Source organism: Sander vitreus, chromosome 17 (genome assembly GCF_031162955.1).
Source record: "Sander vitreus isolate 19-12246 chromosome 17, sanVit1, whole genome shotgun sequence".
NCBI classification, from domain to species: domain Eukaryota; kingdom Metazoa; phylum Chordata; class Actinopteri; order Perciformes; family Percidae; genus Sander; species Sander vitreus.
In genome coordinates, this window is record NC_135871.1 from 12,458,873 (window position 1) to 12,471,901 (window position 13,029).

A 13,029-nucleotide genomic window follows, 5' to 3' on the forward strand; every position below is an offset into this window, starting at 1 on the left:
TGTGGGCTGTAGTTTTTTCCCTATTCGTGTGTGCGTTTGCGTTTAAGGCTGTAGGATGTCATTTGAAGTCTAGTGGAGCTGCACAAAGTGCTTTGAATCCAGCAGGCAGGAGGGAAGGAGGACTGGAGTCAGGGGAGGGCCAGAATAAAAGCACTCTCATGTCAGACACCAAACTGGAAAGCGGAAGGGAGGAGGTGGGACACTGTGCTTTTGTTTGTTTGTTTTTGACCTCATAGGATGCCTAAGAGAGAACAAATAACGAGATTGCTGATCTTGCCAAACACAACCTGACCCCATGTCTTTCATAGTGTCTTTATGTTGTTTGGCTTCTTCAAAGTATTCTTCATCCGATGCTTTATTCTCCCTTGCTCTCTGTTCCCCCACTTCTGAGTGCTGTGTTGGGATAGTGAGGGCACTGGCGGGGACAGTAATGAATAACTCTGTAAAGGTAATGATAAAGTACAGATGCTTTAGATTCCACTCTGGCTAGAGGTTGGGCTAAGAAAATTACAGGTGTGTGTGTGTGTGTGTGTGTGTGTGTGTGTGTGTGTGTGTGTGTGTGTGTGTGTGTGTGAGAGAGAGAGAGAGAGAGAATAAGAGGCAAGGGAAAAGAGAGGGTGGAGAAAGATAGAGGACAGAAAGAACAACAGAGACCGTTTCACAGTCAGGTTGAGACAAAGACAGACATTGCTGTGATTCATTTTCCTTGCCAGTTATTATAGCAGTCCAGTATTTTGTGTGTCTGTTTGTGTGCTCCATCGTCTCTTTCCTCTCCACTTGTCACTTGTCCACATTAGTGTCTCTTGACCTGTCTTTGGCCAGCCTTCTTGTCATCCCATCTTTTCACCTGTGTACAGATCCTCTCTCTCTCTCTCTCTCTCTCTCTCTCTCTCTCCCACACAGTCCTCCCTTCTAGGGTAGCCTCGCTCTACCACTGTCACTCCAACTCTCAGTTACACTGTAGTGAAGCTCTGCACTCCGCCACACAGTCACCGAATGAGCTGCACTATTTGAGTTTAGCATACATGAATAAGAGTGGGTGAGAAATGTACTGTATAAGCATTGGTTGTCATCTGGTGTCTGGGTCTACATGCGTGTGTTCCTGCAATTGTGTGCTCTGGAAGAGAATACCCAGAAGCCTGTGTTTGCTTTCTAGCTGTCCGCTGTCTGTCATTAGAGTAATAAAAGACTTGCTGTGCTGCACGGCGAGGAGTTCTTGTCTTCCTCCATTCCACACAAATTGCCGGCTGCTGAGCTCTGATGGATGTTTGTATGCTGGCCCAAAAACACAGGTTCCACTTTAAACCCCCAGCTCCATTATCCCAGAGAGAGACAGTGGGAGAAAAAGAAGCTGTCTGTCTCTCTCCAACTTTTGTCATCCAAAAGTGTTTTAATTAAACTGTGCTTCTCTGCAGGCCCCAGAACATACACACACACACACACACACACACACACACACACACACACACACACACACTGCACAGGGTGGTTTATCCAAATACGCAGGACTCTCCTCCCATTCTGTCTCCGTCTGAACCACTGTCTCTCTCTGTTTGTCTGTCTCTGCTGCCATTCTTCCACTGCTTTCCTCTTTCTCTTCCCGTGCCCCCTCTCATCGAGCCTGAAGAGTGACAGGCTGTGTTTTTCAGCCGATGTTTGAACACCGAGCGATCAATGCCGGACAAAGGGAAAGAGCGGGGGAGAGGGGCGGGGAGGGGACACACAATTGGTTATTGACAGTGAATTCAAAGTCTGAAAGACTGGAGGCGACAGCTTAGTAAGTGGAGAGCAAGGGGATGGGAGGAAAGAAAACAGAGAGGAGAGGATTGGGAGAGAGGCACGACGATACATTTAATTCATAACGGTTAAGCATCACTTTGTGTGTGTATCACAATTTCTAACTGTGATTTTGTGATATTAAGTGCTTGTACATTTGAATTCCCCTGGTACATTGTGTGCCTCCAGTACAACCGTGACGTGTAAATAAACATTCACTTTGTGACCAAAACACCAGTTGAGGTGGAGAAGCCTGCAGCTCTGGAGGGATTAGAAATGCTGAAACATCATGTAGACCATCTTTGGAAAAACATATTTGCGAGTTTAAAAAAAGAGCAGAATTGGTACAATTTAAAATCAAAAGGAGTCCGAACATGAAAATATTATTTCATCATTTTATGTGGACAAAACAAAAAATTTTGTGATCACACTTAGCTAGAACCAGAATAAGCATTTCTGCTTTCACTGTACAGCACTGGTGTCTAGGTGGAGTAAAGCGTGCAGTGGTGAGGGGGTCAGTTTGGGGTCACGGGTTCGTAAATAAATGTAGTTGGTGGTAGGTTCTTCTAGAGAAAGTCACTGGAGAAGGAGAGGCAGAGACAGATTAAGGATGACAGGTCCAGCCTGCATGGCTGTTGGGCCTGGAGCAGCTGTTGCATTTTCTGCCTGTCCTGTGGCCACACCACTGCCATCAGCTTCTTTTGTCCCGCCTGGCCCTTTCATGGTGGAGGAGATTTGGGTCAAAAGATGGTACCGTCCCTATATCTGAAGCTGGTACTCTTAAATCCCTGCTGGCCTTGATTTGAATTGCCACAACTTTCTCTCCCACTTCCTTAATGCTCTGTGTTTCTGCTTGCTTTTCCCTAATGTCTCAGACAGTCTGTCAAGGGGAACAGTGTGATGGGGTGGGGGGAGCACTCCCTTTCCTAAAATAGGAGATGGTATCTTTCTAAGTAGTTTCTCTTGTTCCCTGGTTGTGGAATAACTGATCAGGTTGGACTCGATACATTTTGAAAAACTGAACACTGCAAATTTGTCTGCTCTAAGTCTAATTGTGGAAAAGTAGCTGCATCTGCTCTCACACTTCTTTATCCACTTATGTAGCGTATGAGATTTAAAAACTGTAGCACCGTAAGACTGTGTGTGTGTGTGTGTGTGTGTGTGTGTGTGTGTGTGTGTGTGTGTGTGTGTGTGTGTGTGTGTGTGTCAAGGGAAGAAAGTGCACTGGGCTGGATATCCCCATACCTTTTTGGCATCTCCTGACTGGAGCCAACCCTGTCAATCTCCTGCACTCCACTCCAGTCTTACATTTAATGCTTATTGAATTCAGATCATTTTCGTAAGCAGAGCAAAGTTTTCTATTGGAAGGCCAGACCCATTAACAATTTATAAGAACCTGGATTACTAGGGAAAATCACAAAGAGTTTGATAGTAGATGATGCTATAACATTGCATAAAAAGAGAGGGAACATTTCTGGCACCAGAAATATACTTTGCAACATACCTTAATAAAGTGTATAGTTGTATTTGTATGCTATATGTTTGCTATTGGTGTCACGTTCCAGGTAGAGCATTATAGCTATACTGTGGTCAGGTTATTCTTCATGGCAGAGGCTATTGCAGTCCTGTTGTTCTTCTCCAATCTGCCTGTGCTTCCATGTTTTGATCAAGTACACAAGGATACAATTCAGTCGATGGACAAATGGATTGTGGCATAGGTTGAGCTTGCTTCATATAGTCTGCCACCCTGCAGCCCTGTAAACAGACAAGTCTGACCGATACAGAATCTGTGAGTCCAATAGCAGTACCAAAAGCTTGAGATGTTTGACAATTTACAAATGTGCAATTTTCTTTCTTGTGAACAACATGCTGACCCTTGAAATAAAAAACAAACATGTACTAAATAGCAAAGTTATTAGTACATATACCTAAATCCATCTACTTCTATGAAAACTAGTATACTTTAGGAGCCAATAACATTGCATCATTGATATACTGCCTGGTATCGACTCATCATTATGAAAGTAACAAGTCAGAGTGAAGAGGTCAGAAATATTGTGTCCTTCCTGCCAGGAGAAGCTCTTGGCAGCATTGCCAGGAGGAATGTGTCACATCGAAAATGTCAGGAGATAATGTGTGATCAACAGGATCTGTCTGTGGAAGGTCAGCAGCTCTCCTCTCCAGCTGAGAGGCACAGACTCGTCCATAGAGACCAGAGCACGAGGCCTGCATTGACCAGATTACTGGCAATGCAAGGAGGTGAAAATGTCACAGTGCCACTTAATTTACAGTGCAAACTGTCAACACCTTAAATGTCTTCTTGAAATACACTAACATAGTTGCCTTAATGTATACCCTGAAACACTGCTAACAGATTAGTTGCTGAAAGCTGGACTGAGACAAGGTGTCACACCCCGAGGGATTAATTTGTCATTTTGCTTCTTTTTTTTTGCCTCAACAGTGAGGTCAAAGTGGAGGATCAGCCACAGAGCAGCCATTTTGATGGTATTTTTTATTCTGCATTGCTCGAGTACGCCTCCAGCAGGCCGACACTTAACTCAGGTCTTTCCATTGAAGGACATTTTAATCACTTCTGTGTTCTGTTTTTTTTCAGAGAGCAGCGACTACAGCGAGGCCGAGGTTCTCCCTGACTCCTTCCCGTCAGCACCGGCAGAACCTCTCCCAGAATTCCTGCTGGAACCGGAGGATGCTTTCATCGTAAAGAACCGGCCGGTCCAGCTACGGTGCCGGGCATCACCGGCCACCCAGATCTACTTCAAATGTAACGGAGAATGGGTCAATCAAAACGATCACGTCACCAGAGAGAGCCTGGACCAGATCACGGGTAATACTTACTTACAAACACACACACACACACACACACACACACACACACACACACACACACACACACACACACATACACACACACACATAGTAATGTCACCTTATATTTTACAGACATAAACATCATACTCAATTACAAACATCATTTTCAACTACATAATCCATTAACTCCCATAGGACTTTATGTGCACGTTAACTGCATTTGGCCTGCAGCCAATGCATTATTTATATGCACTGTGAAAAATATGCCTGCACTAATCTCTCCCTCCCTCTCTCTCTCTCTCTCTCTCTCTCTCTCTCTCTCTCTGCACAGGTCTGGTGCTGCGGGAGGTGGACATCTCGGTGTCGAGGACCCAGGTGGAGGAACTGTTTGGGTTGGAAGACTACTGGTGTCAATGTGTGGCCTGGAGCTCTGCTGGCACCACCAAGAGCAACCGTGCCTACGTTCGCATTGCATGTCAGTACTGTGTGTGTGTGTGCGTGTGTGTGTGGGGGAGAGAGAGAAATAAAGAAGGAAGGAAGACAGCAAATGTTTCAGACTTTTTGCTTGTCAAATGTGTCAGCTTAAGTATATATGCAAATAAATTTGCTGTAGCTCTCCATCTTAGTCCCTTGTGGTAATGGGTGTAGCGTGATTGACACCGTGCATGATTATGGGGGTATGAAGAGAAAAACACGACAAAGTGACAGAGGCTTTTTGGGAGCTTTGCCTGGTGTGTGTGTGTGTGTGTGTGTGTGTGTACATGTTTGTGTGACAGCCGATGTCACTAAGATGAACATTGTGTCACACTGCTGTCACAGGCCATTCTTTACCAACTGCTGACTACATCTGTGTGTCCCCCCCCCCCCCTGTAGACCTGAGGAAGAACTTTGAGCAGGAGCCGTTGGGGCGGGAGGTGCGACTTGAGCAGGAGGTGCTGCTGCAGTGTCGCCCCCCTGAAGGCATGCCCGTTGCCGAGGTAGATCTCTCCCTCCTCATCCCCACTCTCACTGCTTTTCTATCACTTTAGGGGTTACAGTTGTGTTTTTCATTCTGAAGGATAATAGTTCAAGATCATTAATGTTTAGTATAGCTTTATATATCAAGGGAGATAGCAAAGCTGGGATCTAAGTAATAAGTTATCGAATAACATAAACATAATACACAAGGCAGCATAGTCAAGGGCGAGCCACTGAAGTTTGAGAGATTTAAGTCCATCCAGCTACATGGCACCATCAAGAAAAAACTCCCGATCAGTAATAATATGCTCTGCTATTTAAGCAGCAAAGCTAAAAGGGCTGTGCTTAAATTCACTTTGTGTCATGTTTTAACACCAAGCTGCTTTAACTGCACACCGCTTTATTAAACAGTTTGATTTCTCTCATAAAACAGCAGTGCAACAATATATAAATATAAATAATTCATTAGAGTTTTATAACTCAAGTAAACATTTGTGTTATAGTGTGACATAAAAAAGCCCCTCGCACGAAAGTGTAAAAGTTCATGTTATGTCATCACAGGAGAGCTTTTTAAATGGAATTTCAGTATGTGTTTTATAAGTGTATTGCTTGTGGTTGTCGCTATGATATTATGTCCATTCATAAGGAGGATGTCTCAAAAGTAAAAGGGAGTTTGGTCAAAAGAAATTATACAAATTATGGTTTCCCTGAGCAAACTAAAAATGAACACATATTGACAGTGTTTGATCAATACCACATGTAGCATTGAAGCGTGTTGTGGTGGATAAATACTCTGCGGGTTTATAGTGTTTACTGAAATGGGTATGTGTGTGGTGCGTTGATTCATGTTTATGCATACACAGCTGTTGATTTGTTCACTAATTTATGTGAGGAGTTATCTGCCAAAAGAATAAAAGAATCAAAATTGCTATAACACAGAGGTTCGACGGTACAAAAGTTTTTTTAAACTAAAATCTTGGCTGGTGTGGTTACTTTTTCTATTTTCATTTATTTCATCACTTTGTGTGAAGATTACTTTCTGCAGAACAAAGTTCTAAGTGGTGTATATCTGTGTGTGTGTGTGTGTGTGTGTGTGTGTGTGTGTGTGTGTGTGTGTGTGTGTGTGTGTGTGTGTGTGTGTGTGCCTCTCTACAGGTGGACTGGTTGAAGAACGAGGATGCTATAGATCCATCACAGGACTCCAACTTCCTGATCACAATCGATCATGATCTGATCATCAAACAGGCCAGACTCTCAGACACTGCCAACTACACCTGCGTGGCTCGTAACGTGGTGGCCAAAAGACGCAGCAGCACTGCTACTCTTATTGTTTATGGTAACGTGCACGCGATTTTCCTCTTCTATTTTGGAAGATTTGGGAAGATTGGTTTATGAATCATGACATAACATAGTTATCAAAATCCTGGTTGATCCAGATTGGTTCAGTGATGTTAATTGATATTATTAAGATTGGTTACTTGCATATGAGAACATTTCCCATTTTAGCAGCTCTATACCAAAATGTAAATCTTAAATTATTGAATGAACTTTTGAATATTGCACTTTTATGTAAGACTGGTTAAAATTTTAATTAAATATACTTCGGAAATCACCTTTTGAACTATCAATAGGAACTACTTTCTGTATTTGCAAAGCATTTAAAAGTGGTCGGCAGTTGGAGAATGGATCAATGGGGTGAAGATGTGATTGGAAAACTGAAGGTTCATACTGTAAATACAAAAACATCATATATATTTAGCTTGATATTCATTTTAAAATTGTGTCTATATTCTCATTACTATTAAAGTTGACCAGGCTATTGACTGCCAGACTCGCTCACTTTGACCCTCTGTGTGTCTCTCTGCCAGTGAGCGGAGGATGGTCTTCATGGACTGAATGGTCAGAGTGCAATGCTCGGTGCGGGCGGGGCTGGCAGCGACGAACACGCAGCTGCACCAATCCTGCCCCTCTGAATGGAGGAGCCTTCTGTGAGGGCCCTCCCTTCCAGAGAGTGACCTGCACCACACTGTGCCCAGGTGAAGATGACATACTAATCTTTGTTATTTATAACTTCTTCAGACAAAGCACTCACGCACTGGAATACCATGAAATTTCCAGACTGGGACATTTTGCAGGAGGTGCACTTTTAGAACATCAGTTGCTGGATTTTAGCTGTGTTCCTTCACACAAAACCAGGCTTTTTTTTTTTTTCATCTCAAAAACACGTTTACGAATACGTTTGGTCTCTTGATTTTGGTCATTTGATTTCATCATGAAACGTCATCTACATCAGGAACATAGTGTTATCTACTTATCTATTTACTGCCACACACCATACTGCCACTTTTTGCTTTGCCCCGTGTGTCAGACCACTCTGACTCCAAAGTCGTTTAAAACAAACAACAGAATGCATTTTGCAAATTGCAAAATTATGCACTTCAAGCCATTACATATGCATCGCGCCAAATTATAAAGTCATGCCCTCTACCTGCAGTGATGGGAGTATTTCGCCGTTGGTTAGCTGTGAAATGACTCACATCTCTGCTGTCTCATTCCAGTGGATGGAGGCTGGACAGAATGGGCAAAGTGGTCCGCCTGTGGGACAGAGTGCACCCACTGGCGCAGTCGCGAGTGCCAAGCCCCCCCACCTAGAAATGGAGGAAAGCACTGCAGCGGCAGCATGATGGAGAGTAAAAACTGCACTGAGGGGCTGTGTGCGCGCAGTAAGTCACCTGAACTATGTGTTTGAACTGGGGCAGTTGTTAAATGCCAAAAGAGAGTAAATAGTTGGCTCATATATATTTATTTATAATATATCCTAATTCTGCAGTTGACCCTTTAATACAGATCAGCATCTGTTGTCACTAGTTAACGCTGTCTAATATCTAAAAGAAAAGGGTTTTTCAGAGGTATCTAGGGGTCAACTCCCTAATGGCAAATGTTCTGCTTCAGGTGATTGATAATAGCAAGTCATGCAGACGGTTTTATGAGGTGTATTGCATTTCAAAGCTATTTTGTATAGAACTAACTGTATTCCCAAGGTAATTAGTCACTGCAGCATGGTGAGAGCGAGAATGATGTAGAGAGAGATGAAAAGAAAAAAATGCCAAATCGCAGACAGATGTTTCACAAGGCAAAATTTAGGTTCACAAAGAGAGAAGGCAAGTGATCCACATCTAAAAAACACAGAAGAGAGAGAGAGAGAGAGAGAGAGAGAGAGATGAAGTAAATTCCAGGCTAAGGGAGTGCATGGAGTGGGAAGTGAGCATGGCACAGCCAAGTCGAAAAATTAGCACAGAGAAGAGCATATGAGAGTGAGTCAGACTCACACTGACACCCAATGTGCAGCCTGTGATGAGCTGGGAGGAATCCAGCTGACAGCGCATTAGAATCTTTGAGACACACATCCACAGAGGCAGTGAGATACAGTCAAGTACACACTTAAAAACCCACAAACCGACACACCCAAGCATGCTGACAATCCTCGTCAATGCACGTGCAACGGGGGGATCATATGCACATTGCACACTGTGCCTCAACTCTATCAGACGTGCATGCGAGCCCTGACATAAACAGGCTTCTATGGAGCAGCCAGATTAGACAAATACACTGTCTGATTTGTTTGTACAGAGCGGAGCATTCTCAGGAGGCTGTCAGGGGAAACATGCACTCAAGTGGCTCTGGCAGAGGGGGAAGATGGGAAGCACTGTGCTGTTGAAAATCTGTAAATGTGTCACTTGGCAAACTTCAGGTTACTGACTTAATTATTTTCCTACAACATTAGTTTGTTCCGACCATGCTTCAGACAATCAAACAATAACACAGTCTAATGTCTCACTCATTGTTAATCCCTTTGAGGATCGGCTAAATACCCCAGTCATAAATGTAAAATGCTTCGAGACACCACAAACCGTCATCTCTGCTGCCTCCTATAGGTTGTAATTGCTATCGGATGAATGTAAAAGTCAGGCCATTTGGTGTTCTGATGATGCTTGGGAGAAAAGGTTATTTGGTTTGAGATCTAGTAAGTGACGTGATCCTGAGAGACGGTTTCAACAATAATCAAACCACTCAGGGATGATTCACATTGGTGTTAACTTCAAAAAGGTTGTTCCCATCAGGATAGAGCTGTTTTATCTTCATATGATGAAGGTAATAACATAGCCCGTGGGGTGTATAAAGAGACAGTTTCAATCTGCATCGTCTCCCTCATGTCACAACACCAGCGTCCTTGTTTACTTTCAAAACTGTCTTTAACTTTGCCATTCTCATCCACATGATCCTAATCTCTTTCACAGTCATTTATTATAGGCTTTTATTCTCTGTTTCTACATTATATAAACAAACTGAATTTCATTCCACAATGCTGCATATTCTCACGCATTTCAAGAAGAGGTTATTATTTTTTTTAGATATAAAGTATGTTTTCTTTCTTGCAATATGCCTTTTATGTTTACATTTCCATTTTCATATTGATGAGCAATTGTTTACTTTCCTGTTTATGCTTTGTATTGTGTTATTGTATCTTTCATTTGCATAACTACTAGCCCATCCATTTTTTTCTCCTGTTCAAACAGATAAAAAGATTTCTATTGAACATGCAAGCCATCGTAAGTTCACCTTCCCATGACTTCACTCCTTCACTGCTTCATACTGTTTGTGTTTGTACTGTGTGTCTGTGTGTCTGTCTGTGTGCTCATACAGATGAGGAGTCCTAACATCTGTGTCAGCACGTGGCGCTGAATGCATGCAGCGTGTGTTGAGCCTGTCTTTCCACACTTTGTTGTCATCTTGGATCGAGTTCAGTGAAGATATGCCTCATCTTCTTGTCCAGCCTGCCTATGAGTGTTGTTATCCCGTCTTGTCTCGTATGTTGACTAAGCATAACATAGGTTTCTGAGCTGGCTCCTTGTTACCACATTGCATCAGTTACATAACAGCTTGCAACAAAGATACAATTACAACAAAGAGTGTAATCAATGTTTGTGTAATTAAACAAACTGCCCAGTTAATCTGGCTCTTATCCCACTGTTGCACCATTTACTGAATTAAAAAGTAAATATAACCTAAAAGATGGAGAATTATTTAGGTATATGCAACTGAAAAACTGGATTACCTGCAATTTTGACTTGGAAAAGAACATTAGCCCTGAAATGTCTAACATATTAAGCCAAAGCAACAAAAAAAGGAGGCTGATCGGCTCTATGTACAATTTACTGATAAGCATGGAAAGCAGTGATGAATTATTACAAAGTATATACAATAAATGGACGGAAGACCTAGGGGTTGACGTTAAAGAAAAATGGAAAGAAAGCTTGTCACTTACATACAAATTAACTACTAACAAAAATCTGCGTCTAATACAGTTTAAGATAATGACAAGAATATATTACACTAGAGATAAAATAAACAAGTTTGATAACACATCATCAGATATATGTTTAAAATGTAATCTATATGGTGACTCCCTTATGCATGCCTTTTGGTATTGTAAAGGAATTAAGAAGACTTGGGAGAGTATAGAGATTTGGTTATCTAAGTATACTAACAGAAAAATCATATTCTCTCCAAAAATGTGTATTTTTCAAGATATAGAGGGAATAAGATATCCAACTTGTTGCCAGATACTTTTTTCTTCTCTTATCTTTAAAAAAATGATATTGCAAAATTGGAAAAATAAGGAAGCACCTTCAGTAGAGAATTGGAAGGCCCTAATGAAGTATTATCTGTGTATTGAAAGATCAAAAATAAAAAGAAACTATTTGATAGCCAATGGAGCCAAATTTATAATGCCCTCTAGAGCATGTCTAGAGGGCCTTTATTATTTTAATTTACTTATTTGTGTGTGTGTGTGTGTGTGTGTGCGTGCGTGCGTGCGTGCGTGCGTGTGTGTGTGTGTGTGAGAGAGATCTGTGGTGAATGAGGACCAGCAATGTGCGGGTAAATGGGGACGGGGGTGGGAGAGGTGGGCGGATGGTAGGGTGGGTTGGTAGGGGTGGGTTGATATAATCAATAATAAGTATTGAGGGAAGCATAGTATATAAAAAATAGAGATGAAATTTTGACGAAACTCAACGATAACATTTTGAAATCTGTCTTTTCTTTTTGTTTATTTTTTATTTTTATTTTTTTTAAGTTGTTGTTTTGCCTTTATTTGATGTAATTCCTGAAACCAAATTATGATGACCCACAGAAATTAATACAAATAAATTCAAAAAAGAAAAAGAAAAAAAATAATCTGGCTCTTATCCAACATGTCAGAGGAAAAGAAATCTGCAAGCTCTGTTATGAAGGGAGCAAAATGACATGCCTCTAAGACTCTTTGATCCATAGGCTATGAGGTGGAAGCATACACTTCCTGGAGAAAAATTGATTTCTGTCTGACTTTCGGTTAATCTGTGAAATAGTTTACATTTGAAGTGATGGTAATTCCTCTAGCTCAATGTGACGTGGGCTCAGGGGAGAGCAGCCACGGTAATGCACCTAATTCGCTATTGTTCCGTTTCTGGTAATAAGTGCGGACGGCTGTCGGATTCGGTTTCATCGCGCCACGTGAGCATGGGAGCTTTCCTCTGCCTGCCCGTCTGCCTCCGGCTTTCCTCTACTCCACCCTTTCTTCTACTCTCACTGCTGCTCTGTATATCTGTGGTTTCCTCCAACTTCTTCCCCACTCTCTCCTGCTCTTTCAACATAGCCCTTTTTCTCAAGCACTGCTATCCTTATCTCCTCTCTCTTCATCACCACTCTTATAATCCGTCTGTCCTCTCAACAAATCACAACCTTATCTAACTCCTTCCTATTCCTTTTGCCAAATTGCCTCTCCTCTAGCTATTTCCTCCTCTGTTTATCCAACTTGTCTACTCCCTCTCCTTTTTTTTACTCTTCTTTGTCTCCCACTAACCTCGCTCCTTGTCTGCTCCTCTTTTCTACTGTGGTGTGACTAGCTCACATTGGGTATGGCTCTGCTAGTGTTGGGGAGTCAGGGCTGTGCAGGCTGTGGTGGGCTGGCTGACCAGTCACAGCCAATCTCTCAGCAGGAGAAAAGAGAGGGAGCCCAACAGGGAGCAGGTAAAGTTATGGTCAACCACCCTGCCCCTACAAGGTCGAGCCATGCCCACTTTTGCTGTGAGATACGCCCCCCTGCCGGCTGGGAGGAGCTGTTTATTATTAGGGGCCTAGCAGCGAAGCTGCGTGGACCCTATTGTATTATTGTTATTATTATTATTATTATTATTATTATTATTATTATTATTATTCTTCCTAAGAAATCCATGTTCCCATGCATGAAAACTCACCAAACTTACATAAGTCCAGTTCTATGCCAAACTTAATCAGTGAGATTTGTGTGCTAATTGTCCTGATGGTGGCGCTACAACAGCCATCTAAAATACTTAACTTTAAAAATTCATAACAAATCAGCCATACATGCTACAACGTCGCAACTTATGCCAAACTGTAGCCCCAATA

At 42.2% G+C, this 13,029-nt stretch overlaps 1 protein-coding gene across 2 annotated transcripts in view; it reads left to right on the plus strand.

Moving 5' to 3' along the window:
• unc5b (unc-5 netrin receptor B) overlaps positions 1–13,029 on the plus strand; it is a 49,371-nt gene that overhangs the window by 25,417 nt on the left and 10,925 nt on the right. The window contains exons 2-8 of one of the 2 annotated variants that reach the window (XM_078272501.1): positions 4,391–4,621; positions 4,937–5,080; positions 5,479–5,582; positions 6,718–6,898; positions 7,431–7,598; positions 8,121–8,285; positions 10,140–10,172. In XM_078272501.1, coding sequence (XP_078128627.1) covers positions 4,391–4,621; positions 4,937–5,080; positions 5,479–5,582; positions 6,718–6,898; positions 7,431–7,598; positions 8,121–8,285; positions 10,140–10,172 — 1,026 coding nt within the window. The remainder of the gene's footprint in view (positions 1–4,390; positions 4,622–4,936; positions 5,081–5,478; positions 5,583–6,717; positions 6,899–7,430; positions 7,599–8,120; positions 8,286–10,139; positions 10,173–13,029) is intronic. The other variant, XM_078272502.1, reaches the window with a different exon arrangement.